This window comes from Malurus melanocephalus, unplaced genomic scaffold (assembly GCF_030028575.1).
Source record: "Malurus melanocephalus ecotype Western Australia unplaced genomic scaffold, MMel_1.1 scaffold_673, whole genome shotgun sequence".
In the NCBI taxonomy this organism is placed as follows: Eukaryota; Metazoa; Chordata; class Aves; order Passeriformes; family Maluridae; genus Malurus; species Malurus melanocephalus.
The window spans coordinates 278,273-293,199 of record NW_026623905.1 but is presented as its reverse complement, the minus strand read 5'-3'; the positions used below and the strand labels follow the sequence as shown (position 1 = coordinate 293,199).

General features: G+C 36.0%; 1 protein-coding gene across 1 annotated transcript in view; it reads right to left on the bottom strand.

Moving 5' to 3' along the window:
* The window catches only part of LOC130584181 (connector enhancer of kinase suppressor of ras 2), a gene marked incomplete at its 3' end in the record, with an annotated part of 168,858 nt that overhangs the window by 20,301 nt on the left and 133,630 nt on the right, over positions 1–14,927 (bottom strand). Inside the window, exon 14 of the mRNA XM_057384002.1 lies at positions 13,693–13,907. Within this exon, the coding sequence (XP_057239985.1) occupies positions 13,693–13,907 (215 nt within the window). The remainder of the gene's footprint in view (positions 1–13,692; positions 13,908–14,927) is intronic.

The following is a 14,927-nucleotide window of genomic DNA, read 5'->3' as shown; positions in this document are numbered from 1 at the left end:
TTGTGGGGTTTTTTTTTTTGTCTGTTTGGTTTTTCTTACGCAGGTACAAGTGTATCTCTAGCCCTACCCTTCTGAGGTTGTATAATCAATATTATCTGCATGCAGATACATGTAATAATCCATGTAGGTGGTATAATCAATACTATCTACATCAGCATCTTTTTATGTATACAACATTTTCAAGAAATGAGACCATTGTGTTTTTGTCTCATTCTCAGAACTATCCAGGTTTCTGTCCTGGGATAAAATATTTATTATTGGTTAGTACTATTACTGGTCTATGTTTGCTCAGAATGGAAACAAGATTGAAATGTAGTCATTCACATTCAGAAACCTGAAAATGTATTTATTATTAACTTACTCAGTAGTAATTTCRTAGCTCTCTATTTGGAAAAATGTATTTAAATGAAAGTGTGAAATCATTTRAGTTTCAATTAATTTATTTGTTTCACACCAAATAGGAAACTTAATAAACTGATCTTTCAATATTAATATTAAATTGGAGTGAAACTCCTATCAGAATAGAAGAATGTTTGATAAAACTGTTATGATGAAAATTAGAAAACTCCTATTCCAGTTGATAGCTCAAACAAATTTAGAAAATAAACAAACTGGATATCAAAACMATAAATTTGAAAAGACTGGTTATTTTGACAAACTACAAGAGTCTGAGGAAGAAGTCTAAATATTTGAGGTCAAGCTGTTCCTTAGAGCTTCTCTAAGATCTACAATAAATTCCAGGTGTGACCAACAGAACATTACATCTATGTCCAAAAAAGAGACATTCTAACAGTTACATAAACTCCTTCATGGTTACATAATTTGTAGGTCTACCCAAAGAAGACCACAAATGAAGAATCTCTGAATTTCTAGATTGGCCATAGCAATYAGTACTAACTGGACAGCTCCTAAAATTCTCCTTCAAGGGCTTTTTTGTTTCTTCACTTTTCTTCAGAGAATTTTCACTCACCCATTTTTTAAAAAGAGAGAAGAATGGTTCTCTGGAAGAGAGAACCAGGTTATGGAAATAATAATCTCCAATTCTTCTAACAGAATTTGAACTCAGCCTGATTGGAAGGGAAAATGGCAGATATTTTTATAGTTTTATTTAGAGCTCAGGTCAAACCCAGTTCTCCTTCAGACACTAAGGAGTTATTTACAGCCAGGCAGTTCCCCTCTGTAAAATAGCTTTCTCTAATTTCAGCAGGGTAGCTTGTAACACTTCTGATTACTGGAACTTTCTGCTACAGATGGAAAAGCCAATATCTGGGAAAAAAAAATGAAAGCTGGTTCTGCCAATTATGACTGATCTCTCACTCTGAGAGATGGTTCTCAATGCTTCCAGAACATTGGCAATGTTCTATTTTCACAGTTTTAATGTACCACATACACATTTCACTGCATTTGGTGTGTTGGAATCCAAAATTTCAGAGCTAAAAGAAGAGTGAAAAGGGGGAAAAATGCAAACTTATTTATATACAATGCCACACGCTACATCAGTATTAAAATCTCATGCTTAAGGGTACTTGCAACAGAGGAATTTGCCAAAATCTTKTTTTGTTTACCAGCTTGCTGAATCTCCATTAAGAGCTAATAACAGACAGCATTAATTATTTTCATGGATATTTGTGGAAAATAAAATTTTCAAGGACTGTGCTACAAAGATGTGATCAGAAACACACCTCTGTCACATCAGAAAGTCTGACCCTTCCTGCCCATAATATATTATGATATATTTTATTAAAAAAATTATCCATTTTTTTCATACAACTGCTCCTATGCCTGCTTATGTAAGAAGAATAGGCTAGCTAAGGGCAGAACTRTGATTGTCTGAAATGTGATAGAAAACACAGCTTTTCTGCTCTGATTCTTATTCATTCTCCCTTTTCTAAATGTTTTCTTGTCATTTGGGGGGACACTGTGGCAAATGTTATATTAGCAGTATGGAACTCAGCAGTTCTGCAAGCTAGTGCAAATATTTTGGGCAAAGTAGTTCACATAATGAATGCAAAAATAAAGTAATTTTTAAAATCTTCAGGCTATTTGGGAAAACAATATACAGTGGTGCTGCTTTCTACCACCAGGGAAAGATTTTTCTTCTTAGCTCTTAAGACACAGGACTCTTTAATTGAAATACCAAAGCAATAAAACTTCTGGACAACATCAAATTTAAATGAGATTTCTCATGTTCCTCCAGTCTTTTCAACTGACATAACAAGGACTGTAGCAGTGTCATAGCTGCCTGAAGCAAATGAGGATAAAAAGTTAAACTAGACAAGTGCAGTTCATTAGAATAATTTATTCTGAGATCATTCTTCTGCTCTACATCTACTTTGAAACATGTAATTTTGGTACCTCCCACACTACTTTTTATTGACAGTAAGTMATCTAGGAGAGAAAGGGAGGATTCAAAAACTGTATGTATCCTTTAATGGTAAAAGTCCACGATGCAGCAGTTGCTCCATCACTCTGTATGTTTCAAACCCACCCATTTAGGAAGGAAAAAAAAGAAACTAAACTATCACCTGTTCCAGAAYAGCATCTAACCCTTTATTTTGTCTGCTCAGAGCAGTTCCCACATTAACCCCTTACTCAGGAGAATGCACCAGGCACAAAAACCTCAGAACAACTGACACAGGAAGGCATTCCTGGAAATCATCTTATCCAACTTTTTTGCTCAAAGCAGACTCAAGTAGAGATTGTTGTTCAGGGCTGTGTCAGGCAGTTGGATTTTCAGAATTTTCAAAGATGTAGACTCCACCAATTCCACGGTCTACCTGTGCCAGTTAAACCATTTTCACAGTGGAAGTATTTCTTATGTTTATATGGAATATCCTGTATTTATTTAAATTTTGGTCTATTGCATTGTGTCTTTCACAATGTGTCTGAGACAAGTCACCCCAAAASCATTTGAGAAGCCTTGTGGATATTTGTGCCCTGCTGCATTGCCTTCCAGCAGATATCAAACTTCACAATTTCCTCCAGGAAAAATCCTGGTTTGCTCAGAAAATTTCTGTCCTTTTCATAGGAAAAGTAGGTTTTCCTCTTATGCTTATCTAAATGTTAAAACAACAAGACTACCCAAGCAGGTTTAAGAAACTTATTCTTGATCTGTTATTGGATTAGAAGTGATCTGTGGCACAGCATGGAGCCACTCTTGGACCTTCTCAGAAGAAAACAAAAACAAAAATCACTCCCAAGGCATTAAAAAAAATCTTTGTAAAGGAAAAATCCTTAGCCTAAAATAAAGGTCCCATGCCCCTTTACAACATATTTAGGTGCTTGCTTAGGATGAAGGGAACATACACCTCCTTCTGTAGGAGACAGCAACGCTTCTTTTGTCCATCAGAATGATTTCATATTGTTCTGGCTGATTTTGTGACAGAGGAAAGTGCAGAGGATGTAGGTGCTCTGAGAAAACAGATTTCTGCTCTAAGGAAGATAACCTATTGCAAGTTATTCTCTGATAGCACTTGGACATAATATGCTGCAGCAAAAGAAACAGAAAACTGCTTCTGACTTTGAATAGAGGGCAAGTTTTCATGTGGAAAAGAAGGAAAGAGCTTCTGTACACCAGGAATTATACATTCTGTTAAAATTCACACCAAACACTCATTGCACTTATGAATTAAGGCAGAAAAAGAACAGTTCCTTCCAGGATAAAAGTCCCATTACTTGCTGGAATTCAGTCAAATTTCCACCTTTGCAGAAGGTGGAGAAAGATAACATTAGGTCTTTTTAATTCTGAGCTGGCTATGGTGACCTCATGGGAACAAACCAGCTTACAAGAAGTTTTACGCAGCATTCTAAAGTCAGAATTGTGTAGTGTYGGAAATGCTATCTACTTGGGTTAATCTGAAAGCAAATGGATATGCTTGAGAAGAGGACAAAAAGCAGTTGCTGCTTTATGAAAAATACCAGGATTTTTTTTCCTCCACAGCACAGTAGCAGAGATGGATTGGCTGACTCAGGGATCAGGCGCTAAGCAACAAGCCCTTCTCTCCAGCAAAACAGAAAAAAACCTAATAAAACAGTTGGAGTGCAGGAGCTGCAGTGCTGCAAAGAGCCATTTKCCTCCCAGGTGGAACCCTACAATCTCCCATATTGTGTGTTCAACAGGCTCGAGGGGCCACCACTGTGTAAGTGGGGCAGAGACTCCTGGGGAGTCAAAAATCCCTTGTTCAGTAACAATGGAGCTGTTTGTCAAAGCCATTTTGATAAAAAGACACTGTGAAACAGGCATTAATTCAGACAACATTTCCACCACTAGGTACAAGCTTTCCAGAATGCCAAATTTCATGGCACAGGAAATTCAACCCAGYGTCCTTGGTTGAATGATTCCATAGTTCTGGTGCCTCCCCTTCCCTTGTGCAGAAAGGAGAACAGAGAGGAGGCAGCAGAGAAGTCAGACCCCAAATCAAAGCTTTTTAGGATGTGACACTGCCCACCAAATTGCAGTGGGAAATCACACTGAGTCCCCTCTGTGCAGGACCTGACAAACACCTCTGTGCTACAAAGTGCTGCATTTAATCTGTTCTTTATCAAAGGGGAATAAACGAGTGTAAGAGACCGTACAGAAGACTTTTATTACTGTCTCACGATCATCGATATGGATTGAGACTGAACACCCCAAAAAAGAGAACCCCAAGGGGAAGAAAGGGGGACTTTTTGCTTAAAGGAGTCCGAGCCAGATCAAGGTGGGATGTCTGCCAAGTTTCCAGCTCCTAGGCTGGAAGGTACAGCGTGTAAACCATGGATGGCTGTGCTGCTCCTGATGTGGAGACGGAAAGAGAACGGCGCGACCCCACAYTGCACACCTCATGGAACAATGGACATTCTTTCCCCATCTCTTGGTTGGTTTTTCCACACTTCACAACCCCCTGGCCTGCTGCCACCCGCCTTCAAAAGGACTATAAAGAGTCTCTCTGAAAACACCCTGATGGGATCCCCCAACGGACATCAACAAACCCATGAAATTCAGACCGCGTGGACTCATCTGAGCCATTTGGTAGCTATAAACCCACTCTTTTTCTCTCTCTCTCTCTCTCACTCTCTCTTTCTCTCACCCTCTTCTATTGCAAAAAATCCAAATAAATTATTCTTGATAATTTAAAACATATATACTTGCCCCCTTGTTTCTTTTGCACTCTGAGATTCTGATAACAAACCATCATGACTCCCGCTTGGGTTAAGCAGATCGTGATACCGAGGCACTAAATCACATATTCTATGTTAATAAAAAATAAAATCTCAGCTGTGCTGTTGTGATTGTACCAGCTACAGGTAATGTGGCTTACTGATGTACAAACAATGTTAATATCTACGAAAGCAATGGTCCTCTATCATGTAATAAAGGCAGGATACAATCAGGAATGATTCTGTGAAACAGATACAGAAAAAGTACAGAATGGGGATGTGAAAGGAGATTAGGAAATCTTTATTAGTGTATAGATCTACATCTCTGGAGCATATAAAATTACAATTTCAGACCATTCTATTCTATGCAGTAAGGAATAAATCTAGACTGGCAGAGGTGGACTAGATGACCTTTATAGTAACTCTCTCATTTTTAAAGAATTCCCCAGCTTTSTCATGGAAAGAAATTATGACAGGCCATTTTTTCCCCCTCATGGTCACAATGCAAAAGAGGGTAATAGAGAAAGTTTAAAACAAAAATTTTTCATGAAAGACTCCAATTGTGCTTCATGAAGGCCCATAAACCAATCTCACCAAATCTCTAAAAGGATTTTGCTTTGCTGCAATTATTAACTCTGGATTTTAGTAAAGATCAGAGAGTGTATATAGAAATAGGTGTAAAATCTCCCATATTCGATACCTTCAAATTTCATTTGGGCTACTACTTCCCCAAAAAGAGCAAATTGATGGTATTAACCAATTTTTTCAAAGATAAGCAACACAAATATGAAAATATTCTCCAGTCTGTGACAGAAATGCTATACCTCAAGAACAATGCACATCTTACTCCATATAATTAAAAGAACTTAGCACTCCCTCCTGAGGAAACCAAGTATTACTGTTTCACAAAACAMATGCTTAAACAGATCTCAAATATAAAAGCTGCATATGCACACCTACTTTCTTCAGTCTTGAATTSGAAGGACTCAAAGTCTAGAACTGGCAAAGTGGATGTGAGATTAGTGAGGCACATTCCTGACATGATTTTAGCTRAGCAGCAATGAGACAAAAGAAACCATGAATCTGTGCAAGTTGCTATCCTCTCAGCTRCTGCCAAATTATCTGTTTTGCTGTTCATCTCCATCTTTTCTGCCATGGTGACAGACAAGCAGTGCTGCAGGTTGTCCAAGAGTTTATTCACTCTTCATCTCAGGAGGTTTTCAAGGTTTTCAAGCTGGGCAAAACCCTGAGAAGCCTTGTCTGACCTCAGAGCTGGCTCTTTTTTGAGACAAAGACCAGAATGCAGAACCTCCTGAGGTTGCTCCCAGACTGAATTATCCTATTATCCTATGCAGTTCATGCTGGCTTCTGAGGCATCTGGGTTTTATTTTTCTGTAGCAAATTCATTGGATGTTTTTCTCTTGCTGGCATCTTTCCTCCCCTCTGTCTCACATTTCACTTGGATTATGACAACTGGCTATCCATTCACCCAATTTATCACCTTTTAGTGGTCCCATCATTAGGAACAGCAATTCATACCATGTTTGAATGTGGAGTTTAATACAGATCTGAATAGGATTAAGTGAAAGAGATTAACTGTAATAGCAGAGGACTAGACCCAGGAGGCCCCTCTATTCCTCTATGTTGATTGCTCTAGTCTAAAAATAATACAAAGCTATCTTCCATTGGAGAGGAATTTATACAGTGTTTTACTCTTGCTTTTTCTCACACAAATGTAGGAGATTTATTTTGAACCGAATTTTTACCAAACTCAGATGAAATATCTAAAATTACCTTTAAGCACAACAATCTTACAGCTATCTCAGTCATTTTCCAATTGTCACAAAAAAGGCATATTTTGCTTGCTGGCTAACTGTTTTACCATTTCATTTGTTTTATATGCTACACAGTTCACTTAGGACCTAGATGAAGTTCCCACGTAGATTTTAACAACATAAACACTGTTTTTAACATTTATTCTCTGTCTGTCACATTTTATCATGTATTTTGTGTCTGTTACAAGCAAGTGCTGCATTCAAATGAAAGGATAGATCATTGTTTAGATAGTTTCTTTTGGGTGTATAGAAGCTGGCCAAATCCTGGAACCACTATGCCAATTTGAGAATATGCTGCTCTTCTGTCTGAATCAGATACATAAACCCACAAATATCCAACCTAAAGAAACCCCATCTGTGCCCAAGTGTAGGAATTTAGAGCTGCCCATGGCCAATTTGAGAATATGCTGCTCTTCTGTCTGAATCAGATACATAAACCCACAAATATCCAACTGAAAAGAACCCCACGTGTGCCAATGTGTAGGAATTTAGAGCTGCCCATGGCCAACAGGACCATTGTGACTGTGGGACATGATGGTGTTTCAGAATCATGAAGGCAATGCGTAAAAAAATTCCTGTTATGTTTCTTTCTTTTATCCTACTTTCCCTTAATTTTCAAAGTGCTGTTCTTTCTAAATGTCTCTCAGAGCAAAGGGCTGTCTATACCTGGGCTAAACTTAAACAAGATTAGACTGATGATAGATGGATACAAGCTCATGATGCTTTCATAGCAGGATTGCATTTTCTTCTCTGCATTGCGTTTTATGAAACATCTTAGAGCATTTTTGCCTCTGAATAAACTTTGAGGCTTTTAGAATACCTCCAAATCAGATTATTTTATAACTTCAGATTATTTTCTAACTTCATAAGAATTATGTTGCCCATGGCCAACGGGCCCACTGTGGCTGTGGGACATGATGGTGTTTCAGACTCATGAAGGCAATAGGTAAAAAAATTTCCTGTTATGTTTCTTTCTCTTATCCTACTTTCCCTTACTTAATTTTTAAAGTGCTGTTCTTTCTAAATGTCTCTCAGAGCCAAGGGCTGTCTATACCTGGGCTAAACTAGATTAGACTGATGATTTATGGATACAAACTCATGATGCTTTCATAGCAGGATTGCATTTTCTTCTCTGCATTGCACTTTATGAAACATCTTCCCAGCATTTTTTGCCTCTGAATAAACTTTGAGGCTTTTAAAATACCTCCAAATCAGATTATTTTCTAACTTCATAAGCCACTCCAGCTCAGTTTCTACTGCAATGCAGTTTCTTCCATTTCCACGCATGTGGACCCAGTTACCATCACAGCTTTATTTCTTCGTTTTGTGCTCACTGATGGAAAAGGGAGCAAGGAGTTKAAGCTGTAGAACAGACCAAAATGCWMTCCTACAAMCCCCYAAGGCTACAAAAACTGAGATATGACATTTACAAAGATGTAAATGCCTTAAATGCTCCAGTCACCTCCAGAGGGATGTCCCAAGGTTTAGCTTTTACCAGACAAACTCTGCTGAACCTTCATTACAAACAATTCCTTGAGAAGGAACTCAAACACCACAGMAGCTCAGAGTGATGGACTTTTCTACTGAGGCACCCAAAACCAACTCAGAGTCCAGTCTGAGAGAGCTCTTCTTGAAAAGTCTGCACATCATCAAAAATTACAGTTTTTTTCACTTGTGAAATTTCAGTAGCATAGGTGCTACTTTAAGAAAACTTTGTGTTTTCCTATCTACAGGAGGAGCTAGAATGTGCACAATTACATTCAGACTATAAAGGGCTAGCTTGCAACAAAGCAGTGAAGAGATGTTTTTTAAAATAATTTCTTATTAGAATTAGATAGACTGAAATTAGATAGACTAAAATTAGATAGACTGAAATTTTTCACAAGTGTTTCCAAAACTGTTTATTATGTTTATTTAATTTCTGGACAGTTACCTGAAATCCAGTGCAGTTTCTTAGCAGGGAATATGAAAATGCCAATGGTTTTTAACTGGAACACAACTGTATTTTTTTTACATTAAATAATTCTTGTGTTTTCCAAAAGGAGTTYTAAATTTCCTTTACTGATGATTAAAGCATATAAGTCTGTCATCCCTCAGCAAGTTTCAGTATTAATTTAATACATATWTTTAAATGGAAATGAAAGACTACAGCTAAGAAGTAACACTAATTCAAATACTCACAAAAATGTTGGAAATACTATTGGAACTAYTGACTATGCACATAGGTTAAACTGGACTGTGATACCAGCTGCTAGATTTTTATCCTATAAAAATTACCTGTGTAAATATAGACTACTGGGAAATCAGGGAGGAGAAAAAGAAACAGGGAGCCTTGTTATTTAAATACTGCCATAGCTGGACTTCAAGCATTTTGAAGAAGAAAATGTACCAACTCCATCTGTTGTAATGGTACAATGACATTCTAGATTTCAGACACCTACTTAAAATCTGTGCAACCAATTTTTAATTTTTTTTCTCTGCAACATTTTTTTTATTTACAAAGATTCATAACAAAAGAAATCCAACAAGCAGAAATTCTTTAAATACAGTGATACCTACAATTATAGTAAACTGTTAGTTTTTCAGTAGTTTTGTTAGGGGTTTTCTTTTTTGYTTGYTTGTTTGGTTATTTYTGTAAATTGTTTTCCAGTACMTAATGCTTTTTAGATGCYTTTTTTATAAAGAGGGGTTTTGCAATAAGYTGATGGATAACTTGTGCACAAGTTTATTAGGAAACTAATATGCACATATTCTGCACTTTTTAAAATGCTAATTATTGGGCACTGGAATTAAAAAGTTTTATAAATATATATACATTTAATTCAAGAATTTTCATCAAAAAACTATGTATCTTAAGYATTTTCACTTTTTACTTCCTTTCAATCTTTCTGCAGAGCRGAACAGGTGAAGTAAGRAAAAATCAACCACTTAGGTAGAGTTRGACTTTAAAGTTTTCAATTTGCAGCACAACAACTCCAGCTGATAGCTTTTATTTCTCCCTTATTAAAAGTAAAACTGGAGCGTTAAAGATAGTGCATGTTTATGTATCTACATGAGTAAATTCAGCAAAATCCCAATGATACAAAACCTTAATTTATCTCCTCCACCCATTACTAAACAACCTGGTTCAGATGCATGAACTTTAGGTGGCACATTTTGCTTACCTTATTTTCAAATGAAATTMAAATAACTAAGAAAACTCCGACAATKAATTAAACAATTTAAAACAGACCAGTTGTCACAGCAAAGTGAGAAGYTGTTATTTTTCTGTCACTTTTCCCACAACAAAAAAGTCACTACGTATTATTAAGAACACATGAGCCAGTGAGCATACAATGGAAAAGGCAAAGGGGTAATGAGAGAAAAAACAAGGGCAATAATGTAATTTATTTGAGTAATTTGCAGCCTATTGTATAAGGTAGGGAGTCATGCAAAAAAAGGTAATCTTGAATAGCCTGTAACCTTTTCTTTATATTGCAATGTTATTTCTACGCTAAGGGAAAGTTTTGTATTGATCCAGGTAGGAGAAGATTATTATTAACCTGATGTTGAACTTCTTTTGACCCATGAGTCTATCTCCCTCCTAAATAACCACATTATTTTCCTTCATCAAAAAGAAAGAATAAAATTCCTACACAGCACAGAATAGCATAATGAACTTGAGAAACTACAGTGATATGGAAGAGCTTTCATCTCTTGTGCCCCTAAAATTCAAGACAATTTGGACTGTGCTCTTTTCTACCTACAGAAATAGATCATATTGAACACCTGCTTGCACATGAGATTTGCAACAGCTCCAACAGTATTTTTATTGCCTTGGCTTAATAAAAACATTAACACTCTGTGTTGGCTTCYTTTGCAGTAGCGAGGAGGAAAAATAGAATGCAAGAACAACAACTTGGCTGGAAATTCAACATAATGCTGTTGAAATCAATATAACGCTGTTGAAATCAACATAACGCTGTTGAAATTCAACATAATGCTGGAAACAATTTCCAGGATGGGAAAGAAAAAAAAAAAAAAGTGGTGAAAATTTGTATGTGAGGATTGAGAAACAGCAGAAATGGATACAAGAGATGTTTAGTTCACAGACGCAACACAGATGAGTTTTTGGTTTGCTGTGGTATCCGTTAGCACTTTGGTTACATTCAGTGGACACAAACAAAAGGGTTTTTTTTTGTTCACTTTTCAGGGCCACAACTGAAATGCACCTTTGAGCAGAGAGTTTTTGATCGCAATGGCAGGTCAGCAATACAAACAAAACTGTTAAAACAGTTTTTTAAATGTTAAAACAGGATTTTATGCAAGTTTAGTATCCTGACAGTCAGGAAAATGCAACACCGCCCCATTCTTGCAATTGCTTTAGAATACAACAATTTCAATCTGTTGGCATTTTACAGAACAGCTTTTAGCAAATAAACAACAACCAGGCACTTCTACATTACCATGGTAATTTTTTAACACCATCCACTCTGTTTACAACACAAAATAATACCATTTCTGCTGTGGTAATTTAATTCAGCAGTGTAGTTTTTTTGAGCAAAGATTTTTCTTTTCTGTAGAGTTGTATAAAAGCAGCAGCAGAAGTTAAAGTCAGCATAATTGTAAAAGCTGCTTTTCTGCAGAAAACCTTCACAGTAAAAAAGTAATCAACCAGCTCACAACTGTGGCTGCAAAATTCAAAAAGAAAGAGGCCTGGAATTGTAAGGGGGATTCACCATTAACTAGTGGGATGCATTTTTAATCCAAAATTTAACATTTATATCAGTAGAGTSAAAAAAGAATTAAAATATCACTGAGTAAAGGTAACAAAGAATCAAAGACCAGCAAATGACACAAAATCTGAATGCTGAGTGAGCAGCATGGGGTGAGTGAGCAGCAAATACTTCATGGAATTCAGAAAAAAAGATGAAAGAAAACAGAAGAAAAAAAAAAAAAAAGCAGAAATTAAATGTGCATGCTTTCTATTTCACAGAATACGCACATTAAAAACATAATTTCAGAACAAGGAGATGCCACAGCAGAGTTCAGATTCCTGGAGCTTAAATACTCCTTGTTCTGGACTGAAGGGACCCAATTTGAAGGGATCTCATATATTTTGGACTCAGGATTTCTACACAGACATGGATTACTCAGCAAGCATAGCCAGGAAATCACAAATTCAACATGATCAACCATACACAATGTTATTGTATTTAAAAACAAAGAATGAAAGGTAAAAGTTTTTATATTGGGAATATCAGTCTTTTAAATAAGTGATTTGAAATAGTATCATTACAGAAAAAAATAAAGCTAAAATCAAGTAACAAACATATGCTCATTCCAAGGCTATGCTTAAAAGGGGTGSTTTTAACATTTTTTAACATTTAATAGTGCTTTAAACATTTAAAGAGAGAAGCAGTGAAYAGGAAAGGTTATGTCACCTTTCTATGCAGCTTCTGGAAATTTATGTGCTGTGCTGGCATTCATACTTCAGGAAGGAGGCTTAAGATACTTTAGGATTAAAAATGAAGATTTGAAAGAATTACGAGAATGAGGAAAGGATGTGAAAAAACAATCTTTCAAGAAAAACCTAAGATGCTCATTCTCTTTTAAGCAAGAGAAGTCTACGAAATTATTTGATTTTAACCTGTAAAATCCTATATTGGGGGATAAATTTTGTAACAAAAGACCCTTTAAATGCAGAGAATAATGATATATTTACAACTCTGGATGGACATAGAAGCCAGGTAAACATAGGCTAATAGGTGAATACTTTTAACAAAAGCAGGTTTTTTTTGTGAAAAAACTAGGCAGCTGCTGATTGTAAAAGAAGTATTTTGTAATAGAACAAAATACTTCTTTTAGTGATCTTTAAGACAATTTAAGCATAAAGTATGTTTTCATTGTCTTATTTGTTATCTATAGCTTAATAAAATTTTACTGCAGACAGATATGAGTTCATTGTGTGTTATCTTTATTCCTCCATTCTTTATCTGCTCACTGCACTGTTTATTTAAGATTTTAAGAAAAGTTTTGCCCAATTTATTACAAAACCTTTGGCTCTGCTATGTGGCAAAGATGTGTGTGCCAGAATGCTTTGGTGTCATCACCACAAAAAAAGAAACTCTGCACTGCAGAATAGCAGCCAATAGCAGAGACAGCATCAGCAACAYTCAGCTGTAAATGCTTTGTTTGGGCTCCTTTCCATTTACCTTGGGACAAATCAATAGTCCAAGCTTCCTTTTTCTGTTTACTTCATGCATTTTTTTTCATAGATAGTTAGCAGATCAATACTGATTTGTATTCTAAAGARTGAATAACCTTTATTTATTTTTATAAAGGAATAAACTCCTACTAAMTTGTCAAACAAATGCTGAAGATTTAATGGCATTATATAGAGAGATCYTTTAGTGGTAATGATAAAGAAGAAGGATTAGCTAATACTGGTAGAATTGGGGTTGTTAACAGTTCAAGTGTTTCTTGGATGGATATCCAAAATAAATGAAAAATGCTGATTTGTCAATCCTACTCCTTACCAGAGTTTTGAAGAATCTTCCTCTAGTTCCTGTGTACAGAATTTATTTTTGCACAGAATTTGGAAACTAGACTTATGTGATTGAGGAAACAAAGGAAAAACAAAGATGGCACTTTAAGTTTTTGTCACTGCATAGTGTCAGGAATTTATCACACACTGAGAAAGAAATATCACACAGAGMTATGTGATATTATTTTTACTCACATGGTACAAAGCAGTTTCTGGTCCAGGTGTGCCCATGACTTCTTGTCTCAATGACTCCATTTGTAAACTMGGCAACAGAGAGTAATGACTTGGACTACTGCTCTTGTCTCCCTTCTTTTTGGACTTCTTTCCAGTATCCTTTTTGCTATTCCTTTGAAACATGTAGTCTTCTTGACCTATTTTCTCATTGCTCATGTAACGAAGCAATGAATTTTCTGTTGAAAGTAATGCAAAATATCATTGTGAACTGTTGCATGCATGAAAATCCTGCTTCCAAAACATGCAGTATTCTTGCTGGCAATTTTAACCCTTCAGGACTATTTCATTAACAAAACTCATTTGCTTTTTTGGTTCAGATATAATAAGAAAACAAACTTGTGATAGGGAAAATTTCATGATTCTTACAGTTTTCTGGTATATTTTAAATAAAAGGAACAAAATACAAAAGATGTAGCACATCAATAAATTTTGTCTTGGAGTTTTTAAAAAAAAGCAATGATGGACTTAGGATAATTTTTGGGGTTTTGCTACTTTTTTACCAGGAGTCTTAATGAGTACAAATGTCAGTGGTGCCATACATTTTAAAATATTTTGGTTTGAACATTCGTTGGAGATCATTCACCTTATCATACACATTTTCCCTGAACACTCCCACAATATTTTCCAATTTGCAGCTGAGACATCCTGACCCAGAAGCAACGTCTGTGAATTTAGGAAACCTCAGCAGATTTCTCTTTCACAAAATTGTCTTCTCTTTTCTTGCATTAATATGAGCTCCAAGTATCCACAACCTCCTGTGGCAAGAGGTTCTTTAGCTTCAACATGAACTGCATCAGCTCATTCTCTTTTTAACCAGAGACATTTGACCTCTTTGGTCTTTTTTCAGATTAAACACTGACAAACCTATTTCCTTCACTTCACACAAGATTTTATAAACCTTTATTATGTCCCCCAAACTGGTAATGGCCAGCCTGGTTAATTGACTCCACTTTAAAAGTAAATTCATGCATCTGATTAATTTTTCTTGTCTCCTTCAATTCAACTGCATTTTTCTTGAGAGATTAAGAGACTGGAACTACACATACACAGCATGAGCACCAATTGACACAACACCATAAGAATACTTCTAAATTTGTCTTGTATACTTTTCCTAGTAATTCCTAAATGTTTCATTTTTTGATCCCTATTGAATATTTAGTTCATATTTTTACAGAAATAGCTATCATTACTGTAAC